General features: G+C 44.2%; 1 protein-coding gene across 3 annotated transcripts in view; it reads left to right on the top strand.

Annotated features, from left to right (window-relative positions):
* Positions 1–542: 542 nt before the first annotated feature.
* LOC146801870 (high affinity choline transporter 1-like) overlaps positions 543–14537 on the top strand; it is a 275265-nt gene continuing 261270 nt past the window's right edge. For 2 of the 3 annotated variants that reach the window (XM_085621396.1, XM_085621397.1), the window contains exon 1: positions 543–872. In XM_085621396.1, the coding sequence (XP_085477522.1) occupies positions 695–872 (178 nt within the window). In that variant the 5' untranslated portion in view covers positions 543–694. The remainder of the gene's footprint in view (positions 873–14537) is intronic. The other variant, XM_085621398.1, reaches the window with a different exon arrangement.

Genomic DNA, 14537 nt, shown 5'->3' on the forward strand with positions numbered 1-14537 from the left:
GCGCATCCCTGCTTCTTGAAACTGTCGGAGCGTGGCATTACCAATTTTGGTGTAACACCGCGCTCTGTCAGTTTCTTGTAAATATGCCCCTTGGTGTTTTAAACCGAATGCTTTCTGATGGACATAACCAGCATTTCTTTGTTCGTTTGGCGCCAATAATTCGGAATGTGCTGTCCCTTTTAGTACAGCCTTTGTTAATGTGTTTGCAGTCAGACAAAACATTGCTTTGCTTTTCCAGTATGAACCTGTTAAATATCCAGAAACGAGGCCAGAAATCTGGGCATCAAACTTTAGTGTTGCTCCAAATCTTTCGAGTTTGACTTTCTAGCTGTTGAATTCACATGAGTGGCTAGAAGCACACAGATGAAGCCAGCACACAACAGGACCCTCATTGTAGTGCATTTTGGATGGAACCCAGTAGCCCATAAAGGTCTTGCCCCGCCTCCATGTTGAACAGGCACCAGCACTTCAGCCCCCTAGGATGCCAAGCTCTTCTCTTTCAGTGGCCTGGGATGGACAGCCTAGAGCGGGTGCCGAAGCCGAGGAGTGCAGACCTGGAGTCGCAGCGCTACATACAATTCCGTCCTTCACCGACTAGGCAAAATACAAGGTTGCATAAACTTTAATATGTGTTTGAAATTTGGCTCCGAAGCTTGATCGCCTGAGAATCAGCTCTTGGGGCGAGTGGCAGAAAATGGCTCTCAACATCCCAGGTCTGGTAGCCGTGATTGTCTTTTATGTACTGACTATGGCAACTGGGGTTTGGGCTGCTTGGAAATCTAAGAAGGAAAAGAAAAGTAAAAACCAAATTGAAATCGCCATTGTGGGTGGTAGAAATATGAACTTTGTTGTCGGATTATTCACAACTGTGGGTAAGTGTTTTTTTGGGAAATTTTACAGTAACACAAACAGCCTGTCCTACGATATAATCGTTCAAGCAAAAGCACATTTGAGTCTGTTCTTTTTTATCTGTGGCTATGTTTTTGTTTGTGTGCTTCTGTTTGTTTTTGCTTTTCCACTTGATATCCTATCTTGCTTTGCTGCTCACTGAAAATTGTTGCTTTGTTTATAATACATTATTTGAAGCTGAGAACTATATCTTATTAGAAAACAATTAATCCTATTTGCTTTAATGACTTTGACATATAGAATGTTGATTACCATTGCTTCTACCTCACCATTACCATTACTTGACCACAGGGCAGTGCGACCGGTGCAGTCGCACCTGGCGCTGACTTCGGTGCTGGGGGTGTTCATGCGGGGCGCTGATGTCAAGATAACTCTGGTGATTAATGTTCCTACTGGTGAGAGATCGGGATTTTGTCTAGTCTCAGCTTTGATTCAGTCTAAAGTAGCCCGGAGGGTTAATGTGCCTGCTGCAAAGAATGTGTATCATGCAGATCACAGAACTGAGTGTGAGTCAACTATGAGTAGCAGTATACAAAATGAAATGTATGTCAGAGAGAGGCTATGGAGAGATGAGGTGCACTGTTGGAGAGTGGTAGTGAGGGAATTCATGGAGAAGGAGGAAATGGGGGAGGGGGCACCAAAAAAAGATTGTTGTACCAGGCGCCACCAGTGCTAAAGCCGACCCTTCTTGACCCTCACCAACAATTACATCGACTGATGTATTACCTACTGGCGATAGCCAGTAGGTAGTTATAGTTAGGACCACGTTTCCATAGGAAAACCTCAACATTCTATTTTGAATAACTTTGGCGCCGGTCGACGAATCCTCGCGAATTTCTCAAAATAGGTGGGGCGCTACGCTCCGCTCCTACCCTGAAAGTCTCGGGGGGATTCGTCAAGCGGGGGCTGAGATAAAAGGGGGGTCCCAAAACGCGTTTTTCCCATGCATTTTTCCATAGGACCTTTAGAACGAGCTACAGCCCGAATGGCTGAACAGAATTACTCAAAATTTGGCAGAGAGGTAGTCCCTAGGTCAAGGAAGTGCCTTTTGTAGGTTTGGTGTAAATCTGTTCAGTAGATTCTGAGAAAATAGCCTTTAAATCAATATATATATCTGAGCCAGCTTACGGTACGCTTACCGTACGCTTACGGTAAGCGTACGGTGGCGTGCGCGAGCGCGATTCTGATTGGCTCTTAGATCTTAGTAAACATTCGAATCGGCCGAAACCAGGAAGCGGCGGCCGCCATTTTGTCTCTCGCACTGAGAGAGATTTTTAAAATCGGAAGCCCAAAAACATGTAAAGGGGCTGTTTTGACAACTCCCTCCCACATAGTCATGTTGAGGGAGTCCCCAAACATCCCCCAAGTGCAAAAACGGTTTTATTTTTTTTTCGGCAATTTCGCGGGGTACGCTTACCGTACGCTTACGGTAAGCGTACGGTAAAAAAATAAAAATAAAAAAAACACTATCCACACTTACCCCACCCCCTGTGCTTTTGGTGGCCGAAGGCCACCAAATGTGCTGGGCTTATTACAATGGAAAAAAACACTATCCACACTTACCCCACCCCCTGTGCTTTTGGTGGCCGTAGGCCACCAAATGTACAGGGCTTATTATAAGGGAAAAAAACTTAGCATTTAAAAAACCGTACTAATTCACTGAAAAAACCATAGGTTTCACACACGTTATAGTTAGGAATTAGCATTTAAAAAACCTTGCAAATTCACTGAAAAAACCATAGGTTTCACACATGTTATAGTTAGTGGAAATTTTACTGATAAAAAACCAATGAAATTGCCCCGTTATAGTTAGCGCAGGCAACTATAACTCACGCGACCGCAATCCTCTGCTGATGACATATGTGTCTTTATGAAAAAAAAATATTTGTAATATATGTATAGCTAAAAATGTATGGAAGAAGACATGGGCAAATAAGTGTCTAAATACAGTATTAGCATCAGCAGAGGATTGCGGTCGCGTGAGTTATAGTTGCCTGCGCTAACTATAACGGGGCAATTTCATTGGTTTTTTATCAGTAAAATTTCCACTAACTATAACATGTGTGAAACCTATGGTTTTTTCAGTGATATATATATATACGTCTCCTGCACCAAGTTAGACTAGTACTCATTTTAGAGCAGTAAACCTACCTAGTCGCAGTGAAAGTCTCGAAGAAGTAGCAGCGTTGAGGTAATAGTGAGTTAAGGTACCTGGGGATTGAAGTATCGATGAGCATCCATCATATGACATTGTGTCGCGACAACCCATTTGGTATCTGTATTTTAGTGTCTAAGGTAAGTGTTTACTTCATGGCCTCCTTATCCACTTTCTTGCCATTTTTAGGTCTGGCAGGCGGTCTTAGAAGTCCTAAAGATCAAATGTAATGTATACAGAGAGGGGAATCCTGGTCTTGGTATATATATTTTGAGCTCCGTCATTGGTTGATTGTAAGTGCCATTCATCACGTTCATCGGCCATTGGTTGATTTTAACTGTGATGCATTAAACATGTTGTATTGCGATTGCACAGTTAGCAAAAGGCATTGGTATGTCTAGGAAATGACTTGACTTAGGGAGGGTGTCTTCTTTATTTTCGCTATTTTTAGTGCTTTTTAAACGTGTGTGTGTGTGTGGTGTGGGGGCTGGGGGTCACAAAACGCTTGAATGTCTGATACTGGCTCTCTCATTGTTCTCCTTGCTCTGTGCTGTCCATAGGGATGGACCAGTGTCAGTTAGATGCCAGACGTACCTCTGTAGAGGCCAGCAGGGTCAGGACAGAGTCAGTCAGTTGTATGGGCTGTCAGGGCAGTAGAGTTGGGGAAGAGGCAGTCACACTCTATGTACACATAGGTCTTGGGTATGGTCCGTCTGTCGATGCCAGGACCACCTCCGAAAGGACAGTAGGAGTCAAGCAGCATCAACCACGTTAAGCATGCATCCTAATGGCTGGGACAGTCAGTTACTTGTTGAACTGCATATGAAAGGCCAGTAGGGCTGGGACAGAGTCAGTTTCTTGTTGAACTGCATATGAAAGGCCAGTAGGGCTGGGACAGGGTCTGTCACTTGAAAGACATGCATCTGGAAGGCTGGTTTCGAGAAGTCAGTCACATATCAGATGACACTGACAAGTAGATGGGGCTGAGAAGGAAAACACACGCTATTCATTTCTCTGACGGGCTTGTAGGCAGGCACAGTGACAGCCACATGTCAGGTGCACCCCTCACAGACTACAGAGCTGTTGGAGGGTCAGTGGCATGCCAGGCACACCTGTGAAAGGTCGATAGAGCTTAGGTACAACCACGTAGATGCAAGACTTACCTCTTCCAAGCAGTCACTTCAGGCACAGCTCAGCAGGCATGTAGGGTTGAGGAAGAGTCAGACACATACATACCAGCTACACCACTGACAGAATGGTACGGCTGGGCAGAGTCAGTGAGATATTTGGTGCACTTGTACACGCAGGCCTAAGGCTCTGGACAGCACTATTGCCCCTTCAATTACCATGTGTGAGGATTTATCAACCTTCTTCCTGGAGAAAATTCACCTCTTTCACTCCGGTTGAGCTTCCTGCTCTACTAGACCCCCCTGCAGATCCGCTTTGCCTGGTTGCCTCTCGGATAGAGCTAGTTAAGTGTAAATCAGGTTCTCAGGGGACCCATGCCTGGCGAATTTCCATAAAGTACTAGCCCCTTGGTTGAACCCCTTTCTAAATCTAATCTGGAATTCTTCCTTGACTATGGGCATCTATCCCGCTGCCTGGAAATCGGCTCAGGTATTGCCCATCCTGAAGAAACCTGATGCCGATCCAGCTGAACTCAAGAATTTTAGGCCGATCTCCCTACTATCTGCTTCTGCCAAAATTCTGGAGAAAGAAGTCCAGAAGCAACTCTCCAACTTCTTGGAATCCAACAATTGCCTGCATGACTCCCAATCTGGCTTTAGATCCGGATATAGCATGGAGACAGCACTGTTGGACGTTGCGGACACTATATGGATAGTATTAGATCAGGGCAACTCTGCAATGCTCGTGCTGTTAGACTTATCTGCAGCTTTCGACACTGTGTCTCATCGGATACTGCTGGAGAGACTTATGCAATTGGAAGTTAGGGGTACCATGCAGGCCTGGTTCCAGTCATTTTTGGAAGGCAGATCTCAGCAGGTCTTTCTTTGACCTTACATCTCCTCAGTGAAACCCCTTGTGTGTGGGGTTCCCCAGGGGTCAGCTCTGAGTCTGACGTTATTTAATGTCTATCTGGCCCCCCTTGCGAAGGTAGTTGAACAATGGGGTGTTAAAGTGGTATCCTACGCTGACGATACCCAGCTGGTGTTCTCCTTCAGAGAACAGTCGGAGGCAGCCTTTGTCAAGTTTAAGCTCTGCCTGACTAATATCGCAGCTTAGATGACAAATTGCTGCTTGAAATTAAATGCCAACAAGACAGAGGTATTGTTTTTCAATCAATCTGCTCCTCTATCTTCCGAGCTATGGTGGCTGTCAGATCTCAACCCTCCGCCAATTCCTGTACAGTCTGTCAGGAACTTGGGTTTCAAATTTGATACAACCTTGTCATTTAAAGCCTAGATCGGTCAAGTCTCCTCAGCCTGCTTTTGGAAGCTGAGAGCCCTGGGAGATTTCTCCATCTTCTACAAATGAATTGCCGTAAGATGGTGGTCCATGCACTGGTTACGTCTCAGCTCTACTACTCTAACAGTCTTTATATCGGTCTTCTGGCTTATTTGATCCACAGATTGCAGGTCATCCAGAACGCAGATGCTACACTTATTAGGAATGTTCCTTTCCGGCATCACATTTCCCCTCACCTGCGAAGCCTCCACTGGCTACCTGTTAGAAGGAGAATTGAGTTTAAGGCTCTGTCTATTGCCTTTAGAGCCATTAGAAATCAAGGACTTGGCTTCTTGAAACAGGGACTTCAGCACTATCAACTTGAGAGGGCGCTTAGATCCAACCATCAGAACCTGCTCAAGATTCCCCGGTTCTCCAGGGCTAGGCTGGGTGGATGTTCATTCTCAGTGCGAACCGCCGCTCTCTGGAACTCCATGCCTCCCCACCTTCGCTTGCTGGAGTCAGAGCTGACCTTCAGGAAGGCGCTGAAAACTTGTCTGTTTAGCCTGCCATAGTCTTTTCACCTACTCCCCGTTTGCCAGTCTGCCTAGCGCCAGGACACCTCCGTCGGAGGTAGGTGCACGCTTTACAAGCTTCCTATTATTCTTATTATTATTAGGAGAGTACACAGACAGGTACCAATGCCCTCATCAAACACACATTGCGGCACCATGCGTACAGAAACTCCCACACTAATACCCAAGGACATCTGTGTATGTGTGCATTTGTGAATGTGTTTGAGCGAGACATGCACTGAGCTACACATGCAGTGACAATTCTACCTGCCAGTGAGTGAAGCTTGCATTGCTGGTGCCCAAGGACATATGTGTATGTGTGCATTTGTGAGTGTGTTTGAGCGAGACATGCACTCAGATACACATGCAGTGACAATTCTACCTGCCAGTGAGTGAAGCTTGCATTGCTGGTGCCCAGGTGATGCCCGTTCCTCCTGTGAGAGGGGAGACCTCACACACATGTTGTATGAGCTGTACTGCCCATGTCCTTTGTGTGACAAAAGCCTGCATTTCCGATGCCCATGTGGTACCTGCTCTGTGCTCGCGTGTCGGATGTGACGCATACACGGCTGCTGCATTTGCTGTGTATTTTCTGTGGAAATACTTTGCAAAGTTGCTCCTCGTCTACCCTGCACTCCTCTACCACCCACCCTTTCGCCTTGTCGTTTGTTTTGGCTTTACAATAATGCCCCCCAAGCTCCATTAACAAACGCGACAGGTACTGCGGGGGCACCCGTACTGCAAGCTTCCTTAACCTACAGACACTTGAAGGAAAGTTGCTTCAGCCCGAGCTTCTTTGGACTCACAAAACAAGTACAACATGTACAACAGCAGGAAAATACTCCCATGTGTGATAAATGAACAACAGCTGCTCCTACCCGTGAGTCACTTCTTCTGTTCACTCCTTGACCTTGGCGTCATCATTCCAATATATTGCTCAAAATACTTTTTCGACTTAAATGAATAATTGTGCTTCCCACACAGGGTTGTATATGAATACAAACAACATCTTGTCGTGTCCAATACTATAGTAGCCATAACAATATCCTTTCAATGCCGTGTCCTGTTAAAGCATGCTATTCCGGGGTAAGTGCGACAACAAACGCATTGTCAATATGGTGCAAATGTCAGGTTCAGTGCCGTACCTCCTACAACAAAACTCATTTGAGAATTTTCTTTTTAATCTTTTCATGTATTTTATCTTGTCCATTTCTCACAATGTCTAGATAATTAAATCAATGCTATGTTTCTGGTAAAAAATATTTATTAATAACTCAGGTCTGTGATAAAAAAAAGCATAAACTGTGTGCCAATAGTAATATATTATATGAAACATTTTATTAGGGAATGAAGGGGCTTCGTGAATGATCAAATGCTTCGCCCCTTGTGAGTCTTGACCTCTTATCACATCCAATTATTATAATGAATAGCATATTACACTCGGTGGATCTGCATATATGCTATCTACATATTCTTACTACAATAGGTTATTGTTTTTTCATTTAATGGATATATCGACCGCCTTTCCTATGAGTTGCATACAAAATGACAATAAAATATTTAACAACAAATGCTGTACTAATAATCTAACAGTGTCAACATGCATCTCTCACTGTGTGTTGTCTTATACTCAATTCATATCTTTATTTATGTGTTTATAAGCGAGTCTTAAACTTTGAATTAAAAGTCTGGCCTATTGGAATTGTCTGTGCTTGTTTCTGTGTGCTATCATAATATATGAATGTAGGTAAGTGGTGTATGTGAGGCGTGGACCTACCTAAAAAGCAGTGGAGCATTACACAAGGACAAAAGCAGTGATATAGTCAATGAATAACTAGAGGTGAAGTTAGGTTCTGAGAGTTGAGGTGGACTGTTACTTTGTTGTGACTTGAAATACAGAGGTATGTAGCTATTGTCAAACTGTAGCAGGATTGGTGTGGTCCTGAAGGAAACAGGAATAGTATTCCCGATCCTGGTTGCGTAAATGTATATGGCCTCCTGCTTTGTTTTTTTTAATTTTCTGTGTGCTTTTTTTTGCACTTCTTCCTGGCTGTGGGTGTGCTGAGAGCCACAGCAGGAGGTAGTCTTGTCAGCCAGGTAGAGAGGAATGCCGGTCGTGATGGCTTTGTAGATGATGTAGCTGGTTTTGAAGTTGGTGTGGACTGGGAAAGGGTGTCTCTGGAGTTCTATCAGGTGGGTGTGATATAGTTATATCTCAGCAGTTCATTGATGACGCTTACTGCACAATAGGAAGCCCCTGAGGGAGGCACATGTGGAGTCTGGGAGCAGGGTGTTGCCACTATTCAGATGCAAGAGCTTAAGCTTTCTGGGAAGAATGGCTTTACTTTCTTCCATAGTGAAAGCTAGTACCAGGTTATAGGAAAATGCCTCTTTTTGCATAATCACCCTATATGTCCTCTTTTTGCATATTCACCCTATATGTCCTCTTTTTGCATAATCACCCTGAATTCTGTGAGCTGATAGTGCTATTTATTGACTCTCCTAACTGACCCCATGAGCTCTGACCCCAAGAAACATGTCAACATTGGCTATACACCCGAGTGGCACATTTAACTTACCTAGAAGTCCTTAGTATATGATATAAAGTGTACCCAGGCCTGGGTCTGTAAATTGAATGTCACTGCTGGAGTGCAATACACATTGAGCCACCACTAGAGTGACAGTGCAAAACATGACCATAAGCTTGCCACCAGCAACCTGGCTGTGCAGGTTTAAACTGCAAATTTGGCCTGTCAAAATAACCCCTTTTGACAGACCTAAACCCTACTTTTGAATATTAATAAGTCACCTGTAAGTAAGCCTTAATGTCCAATAAGGCAGGGTGCGTGGTATTTAAAAGTAGGGCACATAAAGGTTTAATGTAAAACATGTCTTTATAGTGCCAAATCCCCAAAAGCTATTTTCACTTTAGCAGGGTTAGCTGTTCCACTGGAAAACATTGGGAGTTAATATTAAAATTAAATAATGGTATCTCCACCTAGAAACAGCAAAAAGGTTAACGTTTTGGCTTTTTAAAATGTTTTATTACAAATCCAATTGATTGATAGAGTCAGATTTGGGCTAAATATTTTAGAAAAGGCACTTAACAAAAGTAAACATTTACCTGCTTAAAGCCTGTCGAAGCCCATTTGCATGAGCTTCCAACTGTCGCACAGGAGCGGAATAGCTCCTTGAGGAGGAGTGAACTTGCTCTCAGATCTGAGCCAAAGGTCTTAGATGACAGGAGGTGTTCTGTTCCCCTGACAGGATGACCATCTGGGCAGTGCCCAAAAATGTAATTATCTTCAAAGATGCCTACCCTGCCTGAGCCTGACCTCTCTTTTTATTATTTTAGGCAGTCAGACACCAATCCCAGTGGAAAATGAGCTGCCAAAGAATAGATTGTGAGTGACCACAGAGAAGGGGTTGCTCATTTCCCTGGTCACATCTCTAGGGTGGGCACAGGAACTCTGCACAGGTGAAGAAACATTGTCCCATCTTGGTTTCAGACAGAGAGGAGTACTGTGAAATTGTTTGCAGTAAAGCACACAGGAACTGCTGCAAAAGTGGGTAGAGTTACCCCAGGGAACTTTTTCCCTATTGGTTAGGAAGAGGCAAGGAATCACCTCTACCCACGGGTTAGTGCCAGGCATTAATGTGGCGCCCCTGGGCATCCTATTTAATCAGTACTGGACCTGTGGAAGACAGAAAGATGGACTAGACCCGCTGTTTAGACCAGTGGGGAGAACTGTAAGGTCTCGACCTGCTCCCACTTGTACTCAGGAATACGAAGCGGACTACATGGGTCATTTGGCCGACCTCCTGTTAAGCTGCAGGGACACAAAAGCTGCGAGAAGTCCAATTTCCTGGAAGAGGCCAGCTGACTTAATACTAATGGACCTGCCTTGGTTCTGCTGGTGACCCAAGTTAGAGTGAGTCTTGCCCCGAAATGTTGTTCCTGAGGTCCTGGAACACTAATGGTTTCACAGAGGCTCCACCCAAATGCAGGACTCCGTCAATATCGAGCCTCTTCTCTCGGCGCCTGCCCACTATCTGCTTTCACTGAAGGACCAACAGGACTAGGTTCGTCCTATGGACTATGCCCAACAGGAAGAACCTAGTCCTTGTATCCGATCTGTGCTCCATCACGGTCAGCCATAACACTTTCCTTTGGGCTGCTCAAGTGTGACAAGTTGTTGTCTGTGGTTAGCGATTTGCCTTTTTTGGCCCTATTCTTATTTAAAAAATTTAAACATTTGTATCACTGGTTCCCCTTTTTACTAGATGTTTGTTGTTTTTGTATTATTTTGTTAATTAAAACATTCTCCATTATTATACATTGGAGTGGGATATTTATTGTGTTGTGTTTTCAACTGTTTACCTGTTTTGGTACTTCGAAATGCTTTACATATTTCCTTAAGTTAAGCGTGTCTGCTCTTTGCCACAGCTACCAGGGAAAGAGCTCAGGTTTACATTACTGAATCCTTTATTATACTTTGCAAGAATAGTGACATTATTACTTATGGTGAACTACCTTCCACTCCAATGAATAATTTATGTTCTCACAGAGCTCCTCTTGATTTTCTTGTTGATGTGTTCCTTGAGGGTGAGATTGGTGTCCATGGTGAATGAGAGTGACTTGGCTTAAGGTGAAAGTATGGGTTTGAATCCTTCCAGGTTCATATATTTAAGCCAGGTCTGGACTAGTTGTGGTTTGTTGTTCTTTGAGAATAGTAGTAATTCTGAACATCAAGAACAGGATAAGGTGCAGGCAGTGTTTGAAGAGCTGGCTGCCTGGTGCAAAGGGGTTTTTCACATAGAGCATTGTGCCATTAGTGTATTAGTGATTATTGATGCTATTATGAGTGAGTAGAGTGCCAAGGAGCTCCATGCAGATGTTGAATATGACAGGAGACAAGATAAACCCCTGAGGGTCTCAGCAGGTGATTGGGATTTTCTGAGACATGAAGGTACCCATGTGAAGAAGTTGGTAGTGGTTGGAGAGGTGAAAGGAGAACCAGTGAAGGACTTTGCCAGTGAACCCCATTCAATGCTTCAGAGTGTGGATGTAGGTGGAATGAACAATGATGTTGAAGGTAGATGAAAGATCCAGCAATATCCGGAGGTAGGGCTCACTTTTGTCTGTGGTTAGGGAGTTATTGTTTATGATTTAAATTGTAACTGTGTCAGTGCTGCAGCGTGATCTGGAGATGGATTTATTGTAAAGCAGGAGATAGTGCTCTTGTTGTTGTACATAGACTGTCTTTTAAATGATCGTGTGCTTGAAAGGAGGGTTTCTTCAGGAGAGGAAAGATCTGGTCTGTACTGGGAGCTTCTGTGAAGATGCTTTGCATGATGGGGGCATTGATGATGGTGAGAATAGATTAATGGATTTCTCCTGTGAGGGTCTAATGAAACAGGAGGAAAATACTTTTTTGTCGTGGAGGTGGCTTTGAGGGAGTTGAGAATGCTGCAATGTCTGCGAGGATCAGGACTTAAATGTTGACAATTATGGAATGCAGAGTGAAGGAGTGGGTGGCAGATTAGAATCCGGTGATATTGTTGATGATTTCTTAGATCTTGTGTGTTTTTTCATTGACAAAGAGGTAGATGGCATTTCACTTCTCTGTAGAGAGTGGGGCTAGAGTTTCAGACAGAAAACTGATGTAGTACTTAATACAAAAAGAAAGAAGAAGAACTATTGGTGGACAGAATGCAGAACAATGTCATACATTCACCCCAGTACAGAGATCTGGGTCTAAATCCATCATTTGTTTGCTAACCATGCCATTCCAGTTTGGACCCAGCCATATGCAAATCAGTCTTGACCCTGTGCCCAATGGGAACAGTCCAGTCCGAACTGCCAGGCAAGGTCCTCCCTGGACTGGAATCAAGCATCCTAGGGCCGGTTTCGGGGTTTCACCCCTCTTCAGCCAGGATAGCTTGATTCCAGTGGCATGGAGAGCACGGGACTCACGTCTGAGCATACCCGTCCCACTTGGGGTGACAAATGCAAAAAGAACTATTGATGGACAGAATGCAGAACATCATACATTCACCCCAGTACAGAGATCTGGGCCTAAATCCATCGTTTTTTTGCTCACCATGCCATTCCAGTTTGGACCCAGCCATATGCAAATCAGTCTTGACCCTTTGCCCAATGGGAACAGTCCATCCCGAACTGCCAGGCAAGGTCCTCCCTGGACTGGAAACAAGCATCCTAGGACCGGTTTTGGGGTTTCACCCCTCTTCAGCCAGGATAGCTTGATTCAGTGGCTTGGAGAGCACGGGACTCACGTCTGAGCATACCCGTCCCACTCGGGGTGACAAATGTAAAAAGAACTATTGATGGACAGAATGCAGAACAATGTCATACATTCACCCCAGTACAGAGATCTGGGCCTAAATCCATCGTTTTTTTGCTCACCATGCCATTCCAGTTTGGACCCAGCCATATGCAAATCAGTCTTGACCCTGTGCCCAATGGGAACAGTCCATCCCGAACTGCCAGGCAAGGTCCTCCCTGGACTGGAAACAAGCATCCTAGGACCGGTTTTGGGGTTTCACCCCTCTTCAGCCAGGATAGCTTGATTCAGTGGCTTGGAGAGCACGGGACTCACGTCTGAGCATACCCGTCCCACTCGGGGTGACAAATGTAAAAAGAACTATTGATGGACAGAATGCAGAACAATGTCATACATTCACCCCAGTACAGAGATCTGGGCCTAAATCCATCGTTTTTTTGCTCACCATGCCATTCCAGTTTGGACCCAGCCATATGCAAATCAGTCTTGACCCTGTGCCCAATGGGAACAGTCCATCCCGAACTGCCAGGCAAGGTCCTCCCTGGACTGGAAACAAGCATCCTAGGACCGGTTTCGGGGTTTCACTCCACTTCAGCCAGGATAGCTTGATTCAGTGGCATGGAGAGCACGGGACTCACGTCTGAGCATACCCGTCCCACTCGGGGTGACAAATGCAAAAAGAACTATTGATGGACAGAATGCAGAACAATGTCATACATTCACCCCAGTACAGAGATCTGGGCCTAAATCCATCGTTTTCTTGCTCACCATGCCATTCCAGTTTGGACCCAGCCATGTGCAAATCAGTCTTGACCCTGTGCCCAATGGGAACAGTCCGGTCCAAACTGCCAGGCAAGGTCCTACCTGGACTGGAAACAAGCATCCTAGGACCGGTTTCGGGGTTTCACCCCTCTTCAGCCAGGATAGCTTGATTCCAGTGGCATGGAGAGCACAGGACTCACGTCTGAGCATACCCGTCCCACTCGGGGTGACAAATGCAAAAAGAACTATTGATGGACAGAATGCAGAACAATGTCATACATTCACCCCAGGACAGAGATCTGGACCTAAATCCAGTACTTAAGCATCTTAAAAAACATTCTGCTTCTGTAGGCAGATTCATCGACGGTGCTGATATAATACTTGGCTTTGACTGATGTCAATTTTTTCCCAGAAGAATTTCAGTAGTTTGAGGATGTCAAGGTTCTGGTTTTCTTCCAATTTCTTTCCAGTCTGTGAATGGAATGTTTGTTGTTGGTGACTTCTTTAGAGTGCCATGGTGGTAAAGGTTTCAACTTGCAATTGCATATTTTAATTAGAGTGTAGGTATGCACATTGTTTTTCAGAAAGCATTTAAAGTCTTTTAGAAAGGTTTTGGCACCAGATGTTGTCAGTGGGGCTGGAACAATTTTTAGAGTGGGGATGCATCCATCAATGATCCATCACTGAACTCATAGCGATTGTGAAGAATCCAAGTATCACACCAAAAACAAGTATAGCAAATGAGACACGTTTACTTAGGAGAGTAGTAAGGGTGTGGAATGTAGCCAGTGGTGCATTTGGTGTGCTCACTGTCGCAAATATATTGCTAAAGCATGGGGTGGTAGTGCACTGCAGAATTAGACAGCCAATTTGTCAGTGAAAAGGCTACAAAATTAGAACTGACATGCAGTATTAGAGCAAATATTTATTATTTGCAGATCACCAAGTAACATGTCTTAATTTGTTTTGACCCTAGTAAATTCTTTGTTGCTATGACACTTTAAAATTACAAATTATGTGCTTAATGTGTGCTTCCCTAACTGCAGCCTTATTTTGAAATATGTATACAATTCATTTATAGGTATTTAAATGTTGTTGTGTATTAAAAACAACAGACATCCTACAGCATTTACTTTCACACCACCTGTACCCTGCAAGAGTTTCAGATAGTTCACTTCTCAAAATCCTCTAACTTTGTTGTTAGAGAAAGAAACGTAAATACCAATCTTTAAGTTAAAAGAATAAACAGCAATTTATCTGAAGACAGAGCTTTACATTTTACCTGACAAAAACAAAATTTAAAGGCTTTTTTATTGCTCATTAATATTCTGAACTCTAGCATGGTTATTTTGGCAGTGCTACAGCACCCCCCATACTCCTACTTCCAGTGCCTATGGATATTGTGGTGGCAGGGTGAAGGATGAG

Source organism: Triturus cristatus, chromosome 8, assembly GCF_964204655.1.
Source record: "Triturus cristatus chromosome 8, aTriCri1.1, whole genome shotgun sequence".
NCBI classification, from domain to species: domain Eukaryota; kingdom Metazoa; phylum Chordata; class Amphibia; order Caudata; family Salamandridae; genus Triturus; species Triturus cristatus.